This window comes from Mus musculus, chromosome 9, assembly GCF_000001635.26.
Source record: "Mus musculus strain C57BL/6J chromosome 9, GRCm38.p6 C57BL/6J".
Taxonomy (NCBI): Eukaryota; Metazoa; Chordata; class Mammalia; order Rodentia; family Muridae; genus Mus; species Mus musculus.
In genome coordinates this window covers 44717110-44732178 of record NC_000075.6, presented here as the reverse complement: position 1 = coordinate 44732178, position 15069 = coordinate 44717110, and the positions used below count along the sequence as shown (strand labels likewise).

At 51.4% G+C, this 15069-nt stretch overlaps 1 protein-coding gene across 38 annotated transcripts in view; it reads left to right on the top strand.

The window, feature by feature from the left end:
• Window positions 1-15069, top strand: part of Phldb1 (pleckstrin homology like domain, family B, member 1) — a 48941-nt gene that overhangs the window by 3070 nt on the left and 30802 nt on the right. For 31 of the 38 annotated variants that reach the window (XM_030243978.1, XM_030243976.1, XM_030243975.1 and 28 more), the window contains exons 2-5: window positions 4079-4159; window positions 5005-5128; window positions 5999-6169; window positions 13780-13905. In XM_030243978.1, the coding sequence (XP_030099838.1) occupies window positions 4100-4159; window positions 5005-5128; window positions 5999-6169; window positions 13780-13905 (481 nt within the window). In that variant the 5' untranslated portion in view covers window positions 4079-4099. Of the gene's footprint in view, window positions 1-4078; window positions 4160-5004; window positions 5129-5998; window positions 6170-7366; window positions 7510-10584; window positions 10926-13779; window positions 13906-15069 lie in introns of those variants that run through there. The other 7 variants (XM_030243980.1, XM_030243979.1, XM_006509928.4 and 4 more) reach the window with 4 other exon arrangements.

Genomic DNA, 15069 nt, shown 5'->3' with positions numbered 1-15069 from the left:
CTCCTTGAGTCACTCTTATTTCCTCGCTAACCTAATTTCTTTACAACCTTTATCTCCACTTGAATTTATTCTCTGTAAATAAGTAAGGGCTTCGCAGGTGACAGTGACAGTATGGCAGATAGGGAAACTGAGGCATAGACCCAAATGCCATCCACAGCTAATCATAGCTGCTGTTTTGAGATTGCTTTGTGGCTCATGGAATGTGATTTAGTGTCCTTCCCAGATCTTCAGATACACTTGAATTTAAAAATTTTTATTTGTATTTTATCTGTATGGTGTTTTGCCTGCATGTATGTTTGTGCATCCTGTATGTGTCTGGAGCCCAGTGAGTCCAGAAAAGGGTGAGGAATCCTTGAAACAGGAGTTACAAATGATTGTGAGCCACCGTGTGGATGCTGGGAACAGAATTCCTGTCTTTTGGAAGAGCAACAAGTGCTCTTGATGGAGAGTGACTTCTCCAAATCCTAGTCTCTCTTCACAGATTCTTTCTCTCTTTCTTTCTTTCTTTCTTTCTTTCTTTCTTTCTTTCTTTCTTTCTTTCTTCCTTCCTTCCTTCCTTCCTTCCTTCCTTCCTTTCTTTCTTTTTAAAAAGAATTATTTATTGTTATACGTAAGTACACTGTACTGTCTTCAGACACACCAGAAGAGGGTGTCAGATTTCTTTACGGATGGTTGTGAGCCACCACGTGGTTGCTGGGATTTGAACTCAGGACCTTCGGACCGTCGGAAGAGCAGTCAGTACTCTTTTTTTTTTTTTTTTTTTTTTTTTTTTTTCGAGACAGGGTTTTTCTGTATAGCCCTGGCTGTCCTGGAACTCACTCTGTAGACCAGGCTGGCCTCGAACTCAGAAATCCGCCTGCCTCTGCCTCCCAAGTGCTGGGATTAAAGGTGTGCACCACCACTGCTCAGTCTTTTCACAGACCGAGAATTAATCTGTATAGCATTAATCTGTATGGCATAAAATCAACCCAAATTAACTGTGCAATTACTTATAGCATATTTACAGAGCTATGTACCTATCATTGAAACTTAATTATAGAACATTCTTGTTTCGGGCTGGGACAATGGCTTAGCAGATAAAAATGAACGCTACTCAAGCATGAGGAACTGAGTTCAAATCCCCAGCACCCACGTCTTTAAGTTCAGAGCTGGGGGTGGGAAGGAGGCAGGAGGATTGCTGGGGTTTGATGGCCAACAGCCTAGTTCAGATTCAATGAGATAACCTTGACTCAAAAGAATAGCGGGGGGGGGGGTGCGGGGTACCTTACATCTGCCTCTGGCCTATGCACAAGTGTCTTAGACACAAGTATGTTTGTACATGACAAACCACCCCCCAAAGAACATTTCTGTTGCACACAGCTCAAACATCTTGTGCCTATTCACGGTCTATTTCTGTTCCACGCCTAGCCCCAGGCAAGTACTATTCTAGACAAGCCCTATTCTGACTAATTTTTCTTTAATTATTATTATTAAGGGTTTGTAGAAGATTGACTTGACAATGTGAGAAGTTTAATGACTTGTCCAATCCAGGCATGGTGGCTTACTTGACCTGTGTAAACCCAGGATTGGGAGTGGTAAAACAGGAGTCTTAGACCAGCCTGGTCTGCATAATAAGTTCTAGAGCAGCATTAGCTACAGACTGAAACTCTGTCTCAACAAACAAGCAACAAAAAAGCCACCCCTAGATCCTAGGGTTGTAGAATGGTCTCTAGAAACAGCAACAACAAAAGCCCTGGATTCCCTCCCTAGCACCACATAAAAGAGGGCATGATGTCATACACCCAAGGTGTATCAGGAAGATTAGAAAGAAATTCAAGGTCTCCTCTGCCACCACCACCTTCCCCCAAGCCCCTTACACAAGATTTCTCTGGGATGAAACTTTAGCTGGCCTGGAATTTGCTGTGTGGACCAAGCTGGTCTCAGACTCCTAGAGATCCACTTGCCTCTGCCTCCTGCATGCTAGAAGCAAAAGCATGGGTCATCACATCCAGCCTTCATTTTACATTTCACAGCCAACCTGGGATATACTAGATCTTGCCTAAAAAAACAAAAACAAAAAACAAACGTGCGTGTGCGTGTGCGTGTGCGTGTGTGTGTGTGTGTGTGTGTGTGTGTGTGTAAAATACATTGTACAAGATCATACAGGTAATGAAGTCAGGGTAGATTTTAGGGGTCTTGCATCCTAGTCTAAAAGTCTTCCAACCCAACAACCTTTGTTATCTTTGGTTTTGTTTTCTTTCCCAGTCTTTTTACATAATCCCCCAATTTGAACCTACTCCCTTGCCATTCCCCCCTTTAAAAAAAATGCTGAGAGATTTCTACCCTGTACATAAGAAAGACTTTGGAGCTAGAGAGATGGCTCAATGGTCAAGATACCTGGGTTCAATTCTTCCCATCACCCACATGGCAGCTCACAGCTGTCTGCAACTCCAGGTCTTAGGGCTTTGGCGCCGTCACACAGACCATGCAGGCAGAGCATCAATGCACATTGAAATAAATAAATCTTTTTTTTTAATTTATTTATTTATTAATTATATGTAAGTACACTGTAGCTGTCTTCAGACACTCCAGAAGAGGGCATCAGATCTCGTTATGGATGGTTGTGAGCCACCATGTGGTTGCTGGGATTTGAACTCGGGACCTTTGGAAGAGCAGTCGGGTGCTCTCACCCACTGAGCCATCTCACCAGCCCGAAATAAATAAATCTTAAAAAAGAAAAAAGAAGCCGGGCGAGATGGCGCACACCTTTAATCCCAGCACTCGGGAGGCAGAGACAGGCAGATTTCTGAGTTCGAGGCCAGCCTGGTCTACAAAGTGAGTTCCAGGACAGTCTGGGCTTTATAGAGAAACCCTGTCTCGAAAAAAAAGAAAAGAAAAGAAAAAAGAGAGAAAGACATACAGCTCTGTCTCTAGGAACAATCCCATGGCTACTGCTTTTGGAGAGAGGCCAGTGAGGGTGAGTAGCCTATGTCTTCCCTCCTCCCAGGCAGTCCTAGAGTGGGTCCCAGGCATTCACTGTTCCTGCCTCTTTTCTGTGAACTCGGGTGGGAATGGTGACTGAGATGATGAAGGCCGGGCCAGGAAGAAGGGTGGATGTGGGAAAGCTAGCTGCATTGAGTGACTCCATGCCTGAGGGCCTGGAGGTCAGGAAGGGACAGTCCTTGGAATCCAGGCTCTCACTCTACTTCCTTTGAGGGTCACTTGCATGACAGCTGGAAGAGAAAGTGGGAAAGGACCCTGATGAGCTGGTAACGTGCTCACACACAAAGGGTCAGACACTAGAACACAGCCTAAGAACGAGGGCCGGTCAGTGGCTTAGACTTCAGGAATCTACTTCTGGTTCCTCCATCACCAAGCCACTGAAGAGCCTCGGAGTTCCGGACTCAAAAGCACGAACATTTTACAGCTGATTATGTTAGGTGAGGTAGCTTTCAAGGAAAAAGTTACAGGAGCTGAGACATCTGTATGATAGGAATGACTGGGTTTCCCCTCTCAGTCTCCTTTAAGAAAACATCCTATTGAGACCCTTGGGGAAAGAGACAAAGGGAGAAGAGGAAAAAGGAAAAGTTGGGGGAGGGGTTGTAGTTACATCAGCCCTTGCACCCACCTGGCTGATCTCTGGGTATCCCTGTCCTTAGAGGGGCTTCCTGCTTCTCTTGGTAGGCCCTGCCTGCTCCATTTAAGGCTCCAGATGGCTAGGGGTGTGTGGAGGGAGAGAGGGACAAGGGACAGGCATCTTCTGCTAAGTCCTGGGACCTGGGTAGTATAGAGCAAGAAAATGCAGGTTCATGGTTTAGATCTAGTGGGCGGTTTGCATTTGTTGGGGCAAGGATCAAGACTAGAGAGGTGTAGTGTCCACGCTGTAAGCTGGAAAGCACATGGAAACAGAGAATGGACATGTCATCTCTGCCTCCCCTCCCTCAAACTCCTTATCGTCTCTCCACCTTTTCTTCATCACTATGTGTCCTGGAGACAGTTGTGGCTGGCACTGGCTTTGCCCTGAGAACCCCACCAAAGAGCTTACTTCTCCCTTTCGTCCCCGGCCTTCCCGCTTACCTGCTTTTTATTGTGTTCCCAGGAGTTCTGGCGCCCTTGGATCATGGATCCTCTCAATAGGAGCCAGCTAGGCCCTGGATGCAAGACCCAGGCTGTAGTGCAGGTGAGTGGGACCAGGACCTTGCTCTTGGTAAGGCTGGTTCAGATCTTTCTCTTTTTGAGTTTTAGTTTTATTTTAAATTATGTTAATCTATGTGCTTATGTATATGTGAGGTGCAGGTGCCCAAAGAAGTCAGAGTCAGATAACCCTGGAGTTGGAATTATAGGGAATGGTAGCCTTCTGATGCGGGTGCTGGGAATTGAACCTGGATCCTCCACAAGAGCAGAACACTCTCTCACACCACCGAGTCATCTCTCCAGCCTTGCTTGGGTTTAGCTCTTTTACTCATCAGTTGTCCATGTCTGAGGTTGAGAGCATCAGCATTTTGCCCGTTGCCCATCCCTAGTCACAAGCCTATTACCAGCTCAGTCACGGTCTGAGTCAGGTTAATTGGTTCAGCCTGAAACTCCTCTGTGAAAGTCTGAAATCAGTTTACAGACACTCTGGCAGGCAGGATCACTCTCCTGGTTCATGCCTTCCTGCTCCCTTGTAGTTCAGTTTAGGAGGAGGAAGCACAGCCACGTGGGTAGTCATTACAAGCCTTCCAGGAGCTAGACTGGCCCTCCTCCTACTAGTTAATGACACGCGGTCCTCATTTCTGTTTTAATAAACAAAAGAGACACTTGAGCCTAGCCTGGAGATAACTCCAGTGGGATGAGCTAGGGGCCCAGATTCAGGTGTAATTAGAATTTAGTGCAGTGATGCTCTGCATAAGATATTTATGTAAGCCTTCCAGACCCTCAGAGCCTTTGGAGAGGGTCAAGGGCTGCAGGAAGTGTTGGTGTGACAGGGAGTAGGGTGCTGGCCAGGAGTCTGTGCCTCTCACTTCCCATCCACATTACCTGCAGAAAGGGCCATTGGATCTGATTGAGACGGGTCAAGGACTGAAGGTGCAGACGGACAAACCTCATCTGGTGAGCCTGGGCAGCGGGAGACTCAGCACAGCGATCACTCTCCTGCCGCTGGAGGAAGGTGAGTTAAGGGCTGGCAGGACAAGGCTCCTTCCTGCCCTCTTCATCACTGCATACATTCCTGCCCTGGAGGCTGGGCCTGCGGTGGCCCTTCTGCCTTCTGCAGGCAATGCTTGCCTCATGCCGGCCTCCCCTGACTGCCCGCCCTTTTTGGCAGATGAACTGATTAAAGATCAGTTCAGAGTAAATAAATAAATAGGAGTTTAGAATCAAGGGAGCCGGCAAAGGGAAAGAAGAAAGCACACTGCTCTTAGCAGTCTATGGGATCAAGAGCCAGCCCTCCCACTACCCCTTGCTCCAGGATGATGGCTGGCATGGGGGACTGAACTATGTGGACCGTGAAAAGATGGGTGTATAGCCTAACAGGAGGCCCTGGCATGGCTTTGCCTGCCTGCCCTTCTCCCTTCCTGGCTGCACCTGTTGCCTGGGTGACACTGCATTCCCCACATTCTCCAAATGCCAGTCCTGGGGGCTCTACCAGGGAGGGATGGAGAGAAGAGGCTGCGCTGGAGAGGGGGGGAGGACTGGAGAGAGGAGGGGAAGGGGCAGGAGAGACAAGAGGGCCTTTCTAAGAAGATAGGGACTAGAAAGGAAGCACAGACAGCCAGTTAGGGGAACAAAGGGAGGCCCCCCTCTCTGCTGCCAAGGTGGCTTGAATCCTGTGGCCTCTCTCTGGATCCCATTCAGACACAGAGTTTTCACTGTTTGCTTGAGAGGAGTTTCTTCCCCTTACTGACCTTCAGGGGTAGCCAGAACTGGGCAGGGTCTCAGCATAAGTAAGAGACATATACTATCACCGTGGCCCCCTCGCCATCTCCTTACCTTCTTAGCCTGGATAATCGTTCTGACTCAGTTTGTCTCCTGTCTCCAGGGAGGACAGTCATTGGTTCTGCAGCCAGGGACATCTCACTGCAGGGTCCAGGCCTGGCTCCAGAACACTGCTACATCGAGAATCTGCGGGGCACTCTCACCCTGTACCCTTGTGGCAATGCCTGCACTATTGATGGGCTCCCTGTTCGGCAGCCCACCCGGCTCACTCAGGGTAAGGTTTGATACCTCCACACCAGCAAGGGTGTGTGTGTGTGTGTGTGTGTGTGTCTGTCTGTCTGTCTGTCTGTCTGTCTGTCTGTCTGTCTGTTTGTCTGTCTCATAGCTCATGCATGTTAGTTCGGGGGAGGCCTGATGTGGTGGTTCCCATGTCAGTTAGATGGTTGGCTCTCCATCAGTGTAGGTGTCAGAACATCTTAAAAATACCGCCCCACCCCCATTCCCAGCACCCAGCCTTTCCCAGACCTTCCCCCCCCCACACACACTTTCTTCACAATCACATAGAGAGAAGAGGTTTTGGTTCCTCCTATCAGAGGGTCCTGGGTATAGTATGGCTTTTAGTGTTTGTAGGAGGAGAATGGAACAATAGAGAGAAAGGATCTGAGGTTTCTATGATGTCAGCAGGGAGTCGTATTGAGTTGCCTTAGAGGATGAAGTCCCCTGAGGGCATGCCTGTTCCTCAGCATATAGATGAGGACCATGGCTTTAGCTACCCCTCTGTTTCCTAAGGCACCAGGCTGCTCTGTTGAGTAAGGGAGGCCCAGGTGGGTAAAGTCCCCTAATTGCCATGGTTACCAGGCAGGTAAGGGCTGGCTGGATAGTACTTTGAATAGACCCAATTTATTTGCCTTGGAAACAGGCACTAAGCATCCTTAGTTCATTTGTGGGTCTTTTTATTAACAGACTGAGAAGAGAGGATCTGGCCAGATGTGACTCTCAGTGAGTCAAGTTCACATAGGAGAGAGGGTTGAGCCTGGCCCACTAGCTGGATTGCAGGGGAAATCCCACTCACCCCACTGTCTCTCCATCCAGCTCCTTGGGGGGGGGTCTTCTGTGACACTCCCTCACCTCGGGCCTGGGAACTACTCCTCCCTTCTGCTTTTGGGGTGTAACAGAGCATGGATTCTATGTTTCAGGGGGTGGGTCCTACAGCAGCTAAGGGCAGACTCACCTTCTCCTGGGGCTCAGTGTCTCTGACTCCGGATGAGAGAAGTCCCCACAAACTGGGGCTTTAGCTGGGATGCTCTCCCTGGCCATCCTGTTCAGGGTCAGAGAGAGCATCTGCTCCAGGGTTCAATGAGTCACAGAGCAGCAAAGGAAGAGACTGGGCAAATCCCTCCCAGCCTGTACTTCATCTCCTCCAATCCCATCATTTCCCTGGGGTAAGAGCACTCTTGCCCTCTCTGGACAGTGAATGGCCTGGAAGCATCAGTGCTGTGATCCAGTTTCCTACCTCTTGAGAAGAGGGAGGGTCTGAGGCCACGGTAGAAGACTTACACATTTCCTGTGGCCCTAGTGACCCCACTTGCCAGATCTAGAAGCCCATCTTACCAAGTATGTACCCTCCTACATTCTTCTGACCCCAAGCTCCCTTTGCCATCCCCCCCCCCCCCAGTCTTGTCTGGGCTCGCCTGTTTCAGAAGCTTGGCAGGGTAGGCGGAGGCACAAAGGGATGGGTGTTCTTCCTAGCCCCCACCCCTCCCCTTGGGTTCTAGGAGCTGAGAGTTTCCTTGTCTCATCTCTGGAGCAAGGCACCAAGCCCAGCCCTGCCTGGCCCCAGTCCGGACATTCTTGGGAGTGCGTTTCCTTGGATACTGGGTGGTGCGGGGGTGATGTGCTATCTCTGTGTGTCTGTGTGACTAGACTGTGTTTATGTGTCTCCGGATATGTTTGTGTCTCTGGGCTTGTGTGTTTTGGTGTTTATTTGTGCCTTTCCTTGTGTGTTTACAGACCTGTGTGTTCAAATGGGTGGTGGGTGAACACAGAACTGATGTCATCAAAATGTCTGTGTGTGCATTCCCATGTGTACATAAGAAATCTGTGGCACGCCATGTTTTACAAAAGGATTACAAAAGGCTGGAAGTGTAGCTCAGTGGTAAAGCAACACAGGCCCTAGGTGCAGCTGCGTGAGCGCGCGCGCGCACTCGTGCAGACACACACACTCACTTTTTTTTCTTGTCTTCTTGTCTACTCTGGCCTTGAATCCTGGATCCCCTTTGAGAGGTAAAGGGATATCTTGGGAATAACGAGAAGCCTTCTTTGGCTGGGCCAGACCCCAGAAGCATCATTCTGGGCACTGTGCCCAGCCATAGGCAACTTGGAATGCCACTCTTCATGGCGAGCAGAGATCTTCATGGCAGTGACAGGCTCTTGCCAGGAGTGTGCTTGGGCCAGGGGAGGGAGAGGAGGCCAGAACACAGATGCCAACCTTTAGCCCAGAGCAGGGAACATGTGAGGTTGCTGTACCCAGGCGTCTTGGCACATCTCATGCTGCCCTCTTCTCTACAGAGCAAAGAGTGGAGCTGGGAAAGGGACCAAGGAAACAAACGGGGCGGCTGCATCTCAATCTGGGGTCTAGGCTGCTCCACCCTGGGACCGACCGCAGCACCGAACCACATGAAAGATCTGGGAGGGGACTAAGGAAGAGAGACTCCAGAGAGCCCCACGGCTCAGGGCCTGCGCTGTCTAGGCAGGCAGCCGGTCCTCCATCAACTCCTACCACAGGCTGCTGCCTGAGTGTCCTTCACTGCTGAAGCCCCCGTTGGTGGGAAGGAGCTGCAGTATAGCCAGGATCCCCCCCCCCCCCGGGGTGCCAGCTGCTGCCCCAAGATCCAGGCCACCAGGCTCTCCCCATCCCCTCCGGCTATGTTATGTCTTCTGTGAACCCGGCAGGAAGCTTCCAAGCTTTCTCTGTTAGGGCTGATAAGGATCTTTACTAGGGAAGCTCAGGAAAGGAGAGCAGGAGTGAAGGCCAGAGCACCCAGCTTCCTCGTGTCTGTCTTCTGCGCTGTTCCTCACTAACAGCATCCTCCCTGCCTGCCTGGGTCTTCCAGCTGGCCATCACAGTTTCCAGACTGGTGAATCACTCTTCCTGGGGAGTCTTTGTTTTTTAACGCCTCCCCTCGCTTCACATTTGACCCTATATGGTGGGTCTTCCTCTTTTCTTCAGAAGGGAAACCGGTTTCCTGTGTACATGTGAGTGTTTGTGTTGTGTGTTTGCACACGGGCATGTATAGTATGCCAGTGAGTGGGCGAAGCAGTGACCTATCCAGCAAGAATGGAAAAATCCCTTCGTATTTCTTTAAGGACGCTGGCTTTTTATTTCAGAGTCCCCCCAGGGGCTGCTTGGAAGACTAGCTCTGTTCAAATAAGTGTATAACTAGGAGGGGGCTGAAAATGTGACAGTAACCGTGTGTGATAGAGCATGTATAATGTGGGGGCCTGTCTGGATCAGTGTGCGCCTGGCTGAGGCGGTGTCATTGTAACTGGGCAGTGTTGCTTTGTATTAGAGATGACAGTCAGACTATTTCCCCGGGGGCTGCTGGGAACACAGTGTGTCTGAGAGTGTGTGTGGCTTATAAGTGAGGTCTGGTGTCCAGGACCAGGTCCTAGGTTAAAAGCAATTCTCTATGGCCCCAGCTAGAATGTTCCAGTCTGGTTGACTGGTTGATAATGTTTACTTGACTTCTTGACCTTGGAGGCTCCAGATAGCAAGGGTCTTTAAATTTATTTTTATACATACATGCATGCATACATTCATACATATATACATATGCATTTATATGTCTGCATGTATATGTTATGCATGTATATAATGTGTAGGGGTGTTTTGCCTACAATTATGTCTCTACACCACATGTGTGCCTAGTGCCCACAGTGCCCAGAAGAGGAAGGTGGATTCCCCTGGAACTGGAGTTACAGACAGTAAAGGACCATGTGGGTGCTGAGAATTGAACCCAGATCCTCTGGGCAACCTCAATCACCTAGCCATCTTTCCAGCACAGGGAAAGGTCTAATAGGGGACAGCTCTTTGCCGCAGCCACCACAACTTGAAATTGTGACTAAGTGAAAGGAGGGCTGCCCTGTGGACTGGCTCTGGAGGAGCAGGACATTGATCCAGCCTGGGTCAATGCCGGTGAACTCTGGCAGGTGGGGCTCAGAAGAAAAAGGCAGTTAGGGTGCTGACAGGAGCTCAGATCGGTGTTGCTTGCATTACACAGAACACTGCCTTGGCCTGAGCTCTCAGCCCAGGGTGACCTTGTCACAGTGCTGGACTGAGGATCGTAGCTGACCCTAGTGACCCTAACTGGATCCCATGATGAGTCCCACTTTTTCTCCATCATGTATGGAGTCATAGCATGTCCACTGCTGTCTGAGACCATCTCCCTCAGTCAGTGGATAGGAATCCAAGGCCACCAGGCCAGAAGGTGTGACTGCCCTAAGGTGACACTGGCTGGCCCCACAGCCGTGGGCTTCAGTCATTGGCTTCCTACTCTAGAGAGCTTTAGGTATGACAGAACTCCGACCTCTGGCTCTCTATATTCTGGCCTCTGTTTACCTCTCACCTTAACTTTTAACGTCATCTCCCTGGGAACCTCTCCTGCCAGCCCTACTATCCCTCCAGCCCCCGAGCGCGGGTTCTTCATCCCGCCGCCTGGTGGCATCCTCCCTCCCACCCCGCCCTCTCCATCCAGCTCCACACTCCTCTCCTCCATCACTTCCTCTTCCCCTCCTCCTCGCCTTTGTCCCTCCCTCTCTGGCTCCCTTCCCCCGCCTGTGGTGGCCGGCCCGCCCCTCCCGGGCATTGGCGGCTGCTCGCTCCCTGGCTGCTCGCACCGCGCCTGGAGCCGGCGGCGCGGGAGGTCGGCCCGCCCCCTCAAAGGCCCAGGGCGGGCGGGCGACCTGCAGGGCCCGGGCTGGTAGGAGCGAACAGTCCGGAGGTCCTGGTTCAGCGGTGAGTCCTCCGCCAGGTCAGCCAACAGCTCCAGGCAACCGGGCGTAGACGGTCCAGCTGGGAGGGGCGTTCTGGGACGGGTGGGCGCAATGAGAGGAATGGGGGTCCTCGCCCCCCAATGGGAGCCTGAGGCTGTTAATCTGATGGTTTGTGTGCTCAGAACGTCTGTGAGTGGTGGTCTGAGTTACTGAATGGCTGTGCAGACCCCATCTTCCCCATCTCTGGAGAATCTGCTCCTTGGGACCCGCCTCCGGAGCCTGTAGAGGGGTCCTGCATAGGTTGAGGGAACCTATGCTATCATCAGAAGGAGTCTCTGATGAGAAGAGCTAAGATTCTTTCTCACATTCACCCCTCACCCAGCTTCCCTCTGGCCAGTCCATTCTATTTGTGTGGCCAGCAGGGCAGTGACTGCCACTGTTAGTGTGCAGCATGTCTGCCCATATGGCCGCGAGCCTGTGTGGTTTCTGAGTGTCTGTGTGTGAGGCTGCGTGGGGTGTTTCCCTTCTGCATCTCTCACAAACAGGATCCACCCTCTCCTTTGCCCCGGTGTTTTCCCTCCAGATGTGCAGTTCCTCCACCCACCTGTACACAGCTGGACCCTGAGTCCTTCTGGGCAGAGAGGACAAGGCAGGGACTGTTGACTCTGGCTGGATGGCCAGGGTGCCCAGGGAATCTGTGGGGGCTGAGTGAGCAGAGTGGGGGCTTCCTGACCTAGATGGGCTGGCCAGGTCTCTGGGGGCAGTAGGTGCCAGAGTTGGAGCGATGCCTGGGGCCCCTGAGTACAAATAGTAAGTTAATTTGGGCCAGAGCTGGTCTGCTCTCTGTTCCGCTGCCCTCCTGCCCACTCTATTAATACAGAGCCAGTGCCTGGCACCACTATTTATAGCCCAGAGCAACATGGCCACACCCCCTGGGTGTGAATGGGGGGAAGGGCAGGGCAGTGTATGTAGGCTGTAGGTGCCAGGGAAGAGGGTCCCTAGATACCCAAAGCCTCCTTGTGTGGCATTGCTTGGATGGAATCCACCCTGCCTCCCCACCTGCTGCCCAGTTTGGTCTGTGCGGAGAGCCACAGCCCTTGCCCCCTCTCACCCTAGAGTCGAGTGAATCTGTCTAGACCCTTCAAATTCATCATTAATTAGACTGTTAAATATTTGGCCAAAAGGGGAGGGGGTGACTGGCTTTCTCTGAAACAGCTGTGCTTGTAATTAGGTGGATGGCTTGGGTGACTATTATTTATCCCAGTTATGATTACTGTGGGATTAGCTCCTCTGATTGGTGGCTTGGCAGGGAAGGCCTTCCCTGTACTCTCAACTACCCATCAGCCTTTAGAACTGTTGGTGCCGTCTGCCTGGGAGGGCCTGTGGGTGTGCCAAAGTAGTGGGTGGCTTTGTCCGCTACAGTTTTCTGCTATGGGTGGGCTTCTTTGAGTGTCAGCCTCTCAGGGTCCAGGGTCCCAAGACCAGACCTCTGAGCTCAAGAGGGGTCCTGTCAAAATACCCCCTTGCCCTGGGATGCCCCTTGCCCTTGTAGCCTCCCTGAGCTGAAACTGCCTCAACGTCCTGGAATGTAGACTTCCCTGCCAGTCTTATTCCAGACTGGCGTGAGGCACCGGGCGCTGTGTAGCACCACATTGGGTAGCCAAGAGGTAGGGGCCGGGAGTGTGGACAAATTGGAAGGCTATGTAGTAGAGAGCCCTAGGGGCTCTGGCTTCTTTCCGTATAGCATCTTCGGCAGGAGCCTGGAACACCTGGCATAGCCAGAAGGAGGAATTCTGCCAGCCAGGCTTAGGCGCCTGTGGGCACACCTGCTGCTGCGCACACTCCCAAGCCCCTGGCTACATTTTCTGGCTCCTACATACCCACCTCTTTCTATGCACTCGTACTTCCTGGGCAGGACTGGGCTTGCATCTTTTGCCTGGGAATGTGCTTGGCCTTAACGAGCCCAGTGGCGGAGAACTGGCTAGAGTCTATGGGAGACCAAGATATAGCCAGGGGATGCCTTGCCTGAAAAAGAGTTTGTTCCCTAGATGCTCAGAGAGGGTGGTAACCCTCCTGAAGTCATACCATGGAAAGCGATCAGACTAGATGCTGAGCCCCACCCGTGCACCTGACTTATCTCTGGGGTTTTACTTGTTCCATATCTTACAGGGGTTTTTTTGTGTGTGACTCTGGAAGATACTGCCTCTAAAACTAACACTTTTACCCAAGAGGCAATTCGGTGAATCACCGGTACACATCACATTGATATTGGATGTTCATTTTTTCCTTTTTAAAATGTATTTATTTTATGTTTTGCTTGCTTGTTTTATGAGTGCCTGTATGTCAGGGCACCACATGAATACCTAGTGCACTCAGAAATTAGAAGGCATCACAGCTCATGGAACTGGAGGTTCAGATGGTTTAGAGCCACCTTGTAGGTCCTGGGTACCAAGAACCGCAAGTCCTCTTACCCACTGCCATCTCTGAGCGTTCTTTTTTTTTTTTTTTTTTTTCCCACTTCTGGAGCATTTTCACATATACGGTCTTATTAACCCCGGGAGATCTAGTAGTATCAAGTGTCCCATTTTCTGGGAGAGAACTAGCTTAGAGGTGTGGTGACATCACCTGAAGATTTCATAGCTAGTAAATAGGACTCCAATTTGGGGAACTTCCTTGGCAGTGACCAGTCCTATTCTGACTTGTGCCTCGGAACCCATCTCAGGACTCTCCATCTGAAATGCAAAGAGAGGCAGGCCAGGTAAGCACTGTGTGCACACCATGTGAGTGCAGGCAGGGATGGCTCTTGAGAGCTTGAGGGTAAGCTTGCTAGGATTGGTGACTGGGGTAGCTTCATCCCTGCCTGCACTTTCTAAGTGAGTGCTTTCTCTGTAGGCTGCATGTTGTGTCTGGGTCAATCCACCTTCCTGCGCTTTAACCATCCAGCCGAAGCCAAGTGGATGAAAAGTATGATTCCAGCAGGGGTCCGGGCCCCAGGGCCCACCTACAACCCTGGCTCTGGTAAGTAGCCAGCTGGGGCAGGTGGCTGGGTAAGTGGCACCCCTTGGACATGTGTCCTTGCCTGTTCCAACCACTCTCAGAGTGTTAGGGTAGGACAATCCCGATGGTCTGGGCTCACTGCCACCTGCCACGGGCTGGTAGAGAATGCTAGGCCATAGGGCCACTGGAGAAGATCCAAGGCATTGCTGCTTGGCTCAAACTGGGAAGTCACGTGCCTTGAGGGCACATACAAAGTTCTGTTAGCTTGGAACCCCGCTGCCTCGAAAGATGCCACTCATTGTATGGGACCCGTGTCATCTCAGGAGTGCCTCATGTGACCTTGGTAGCTTCTGGGGTGGGGCGGGTCCCACCTGCTGGTGATCGTGTCCACAGGCCCTCCTCGACCCTCAGGCCATGCCATGCTGACCGATGACTCAGAGAGCAGCTGCAGCCAGCTGCAGCCTGTGTGTGAATTATTGATCCCTAGAAGAGAATTGGTGATTGTTCTAGGAATCGACACAGGCCCCTCAGGAGGCTGCCAAGGGGGGCAGGGTGCAGATGGGGAAGCTAGCTAGTTGTGGATGCTGTCCTAGGCTCCTCCACAATGACGGTCAGATGACTGTGGGCCTAGAGGGCCAAGGCTGGTTCTGTGGCAGGTGAGCACGTACGTCAAGTTCCCTTGATGGAGTGGTTATTAGTGACCTATGCAGTCTGGTGACTTCAGGAAAGGCAGGTGGTCACTGGAAACACATGGGGCCCCCCTCTGACTAGGACCCAAACACAGCCTTGCAAACCCATTCTTTTCTTCACTCCCCACACCTATGACTTCCAGTCCCCTGGGGACTCATTTGCCCTAACCCAATTTGGGTCATGTCACTCCTTTAGCTGTTCATTGGTTCTGAGGATTCTGAACTCTTGGATGGTTGACAGGGGCTAGGGCCAGGCAAATGCCAGCTCTTGCTGGTGTGGCTTAATGGAATAATTGGAGACATGAAACTGCACCTCAAGGCTCCTCAGCCAGGCTTCCAGGCACAAGCGGTTAGCTGATCCTTCTCTTGTGTTGGATCAGATAAGCTGGTACCACATCCTCTGCTCATACAGCCCTGGAGCCCCACCCCCACCCCCAGCCTCTGACTGGTATATTGAAAGGCTCTGCTGTCCCTTAGACTGAGAAGCCGTGGAACT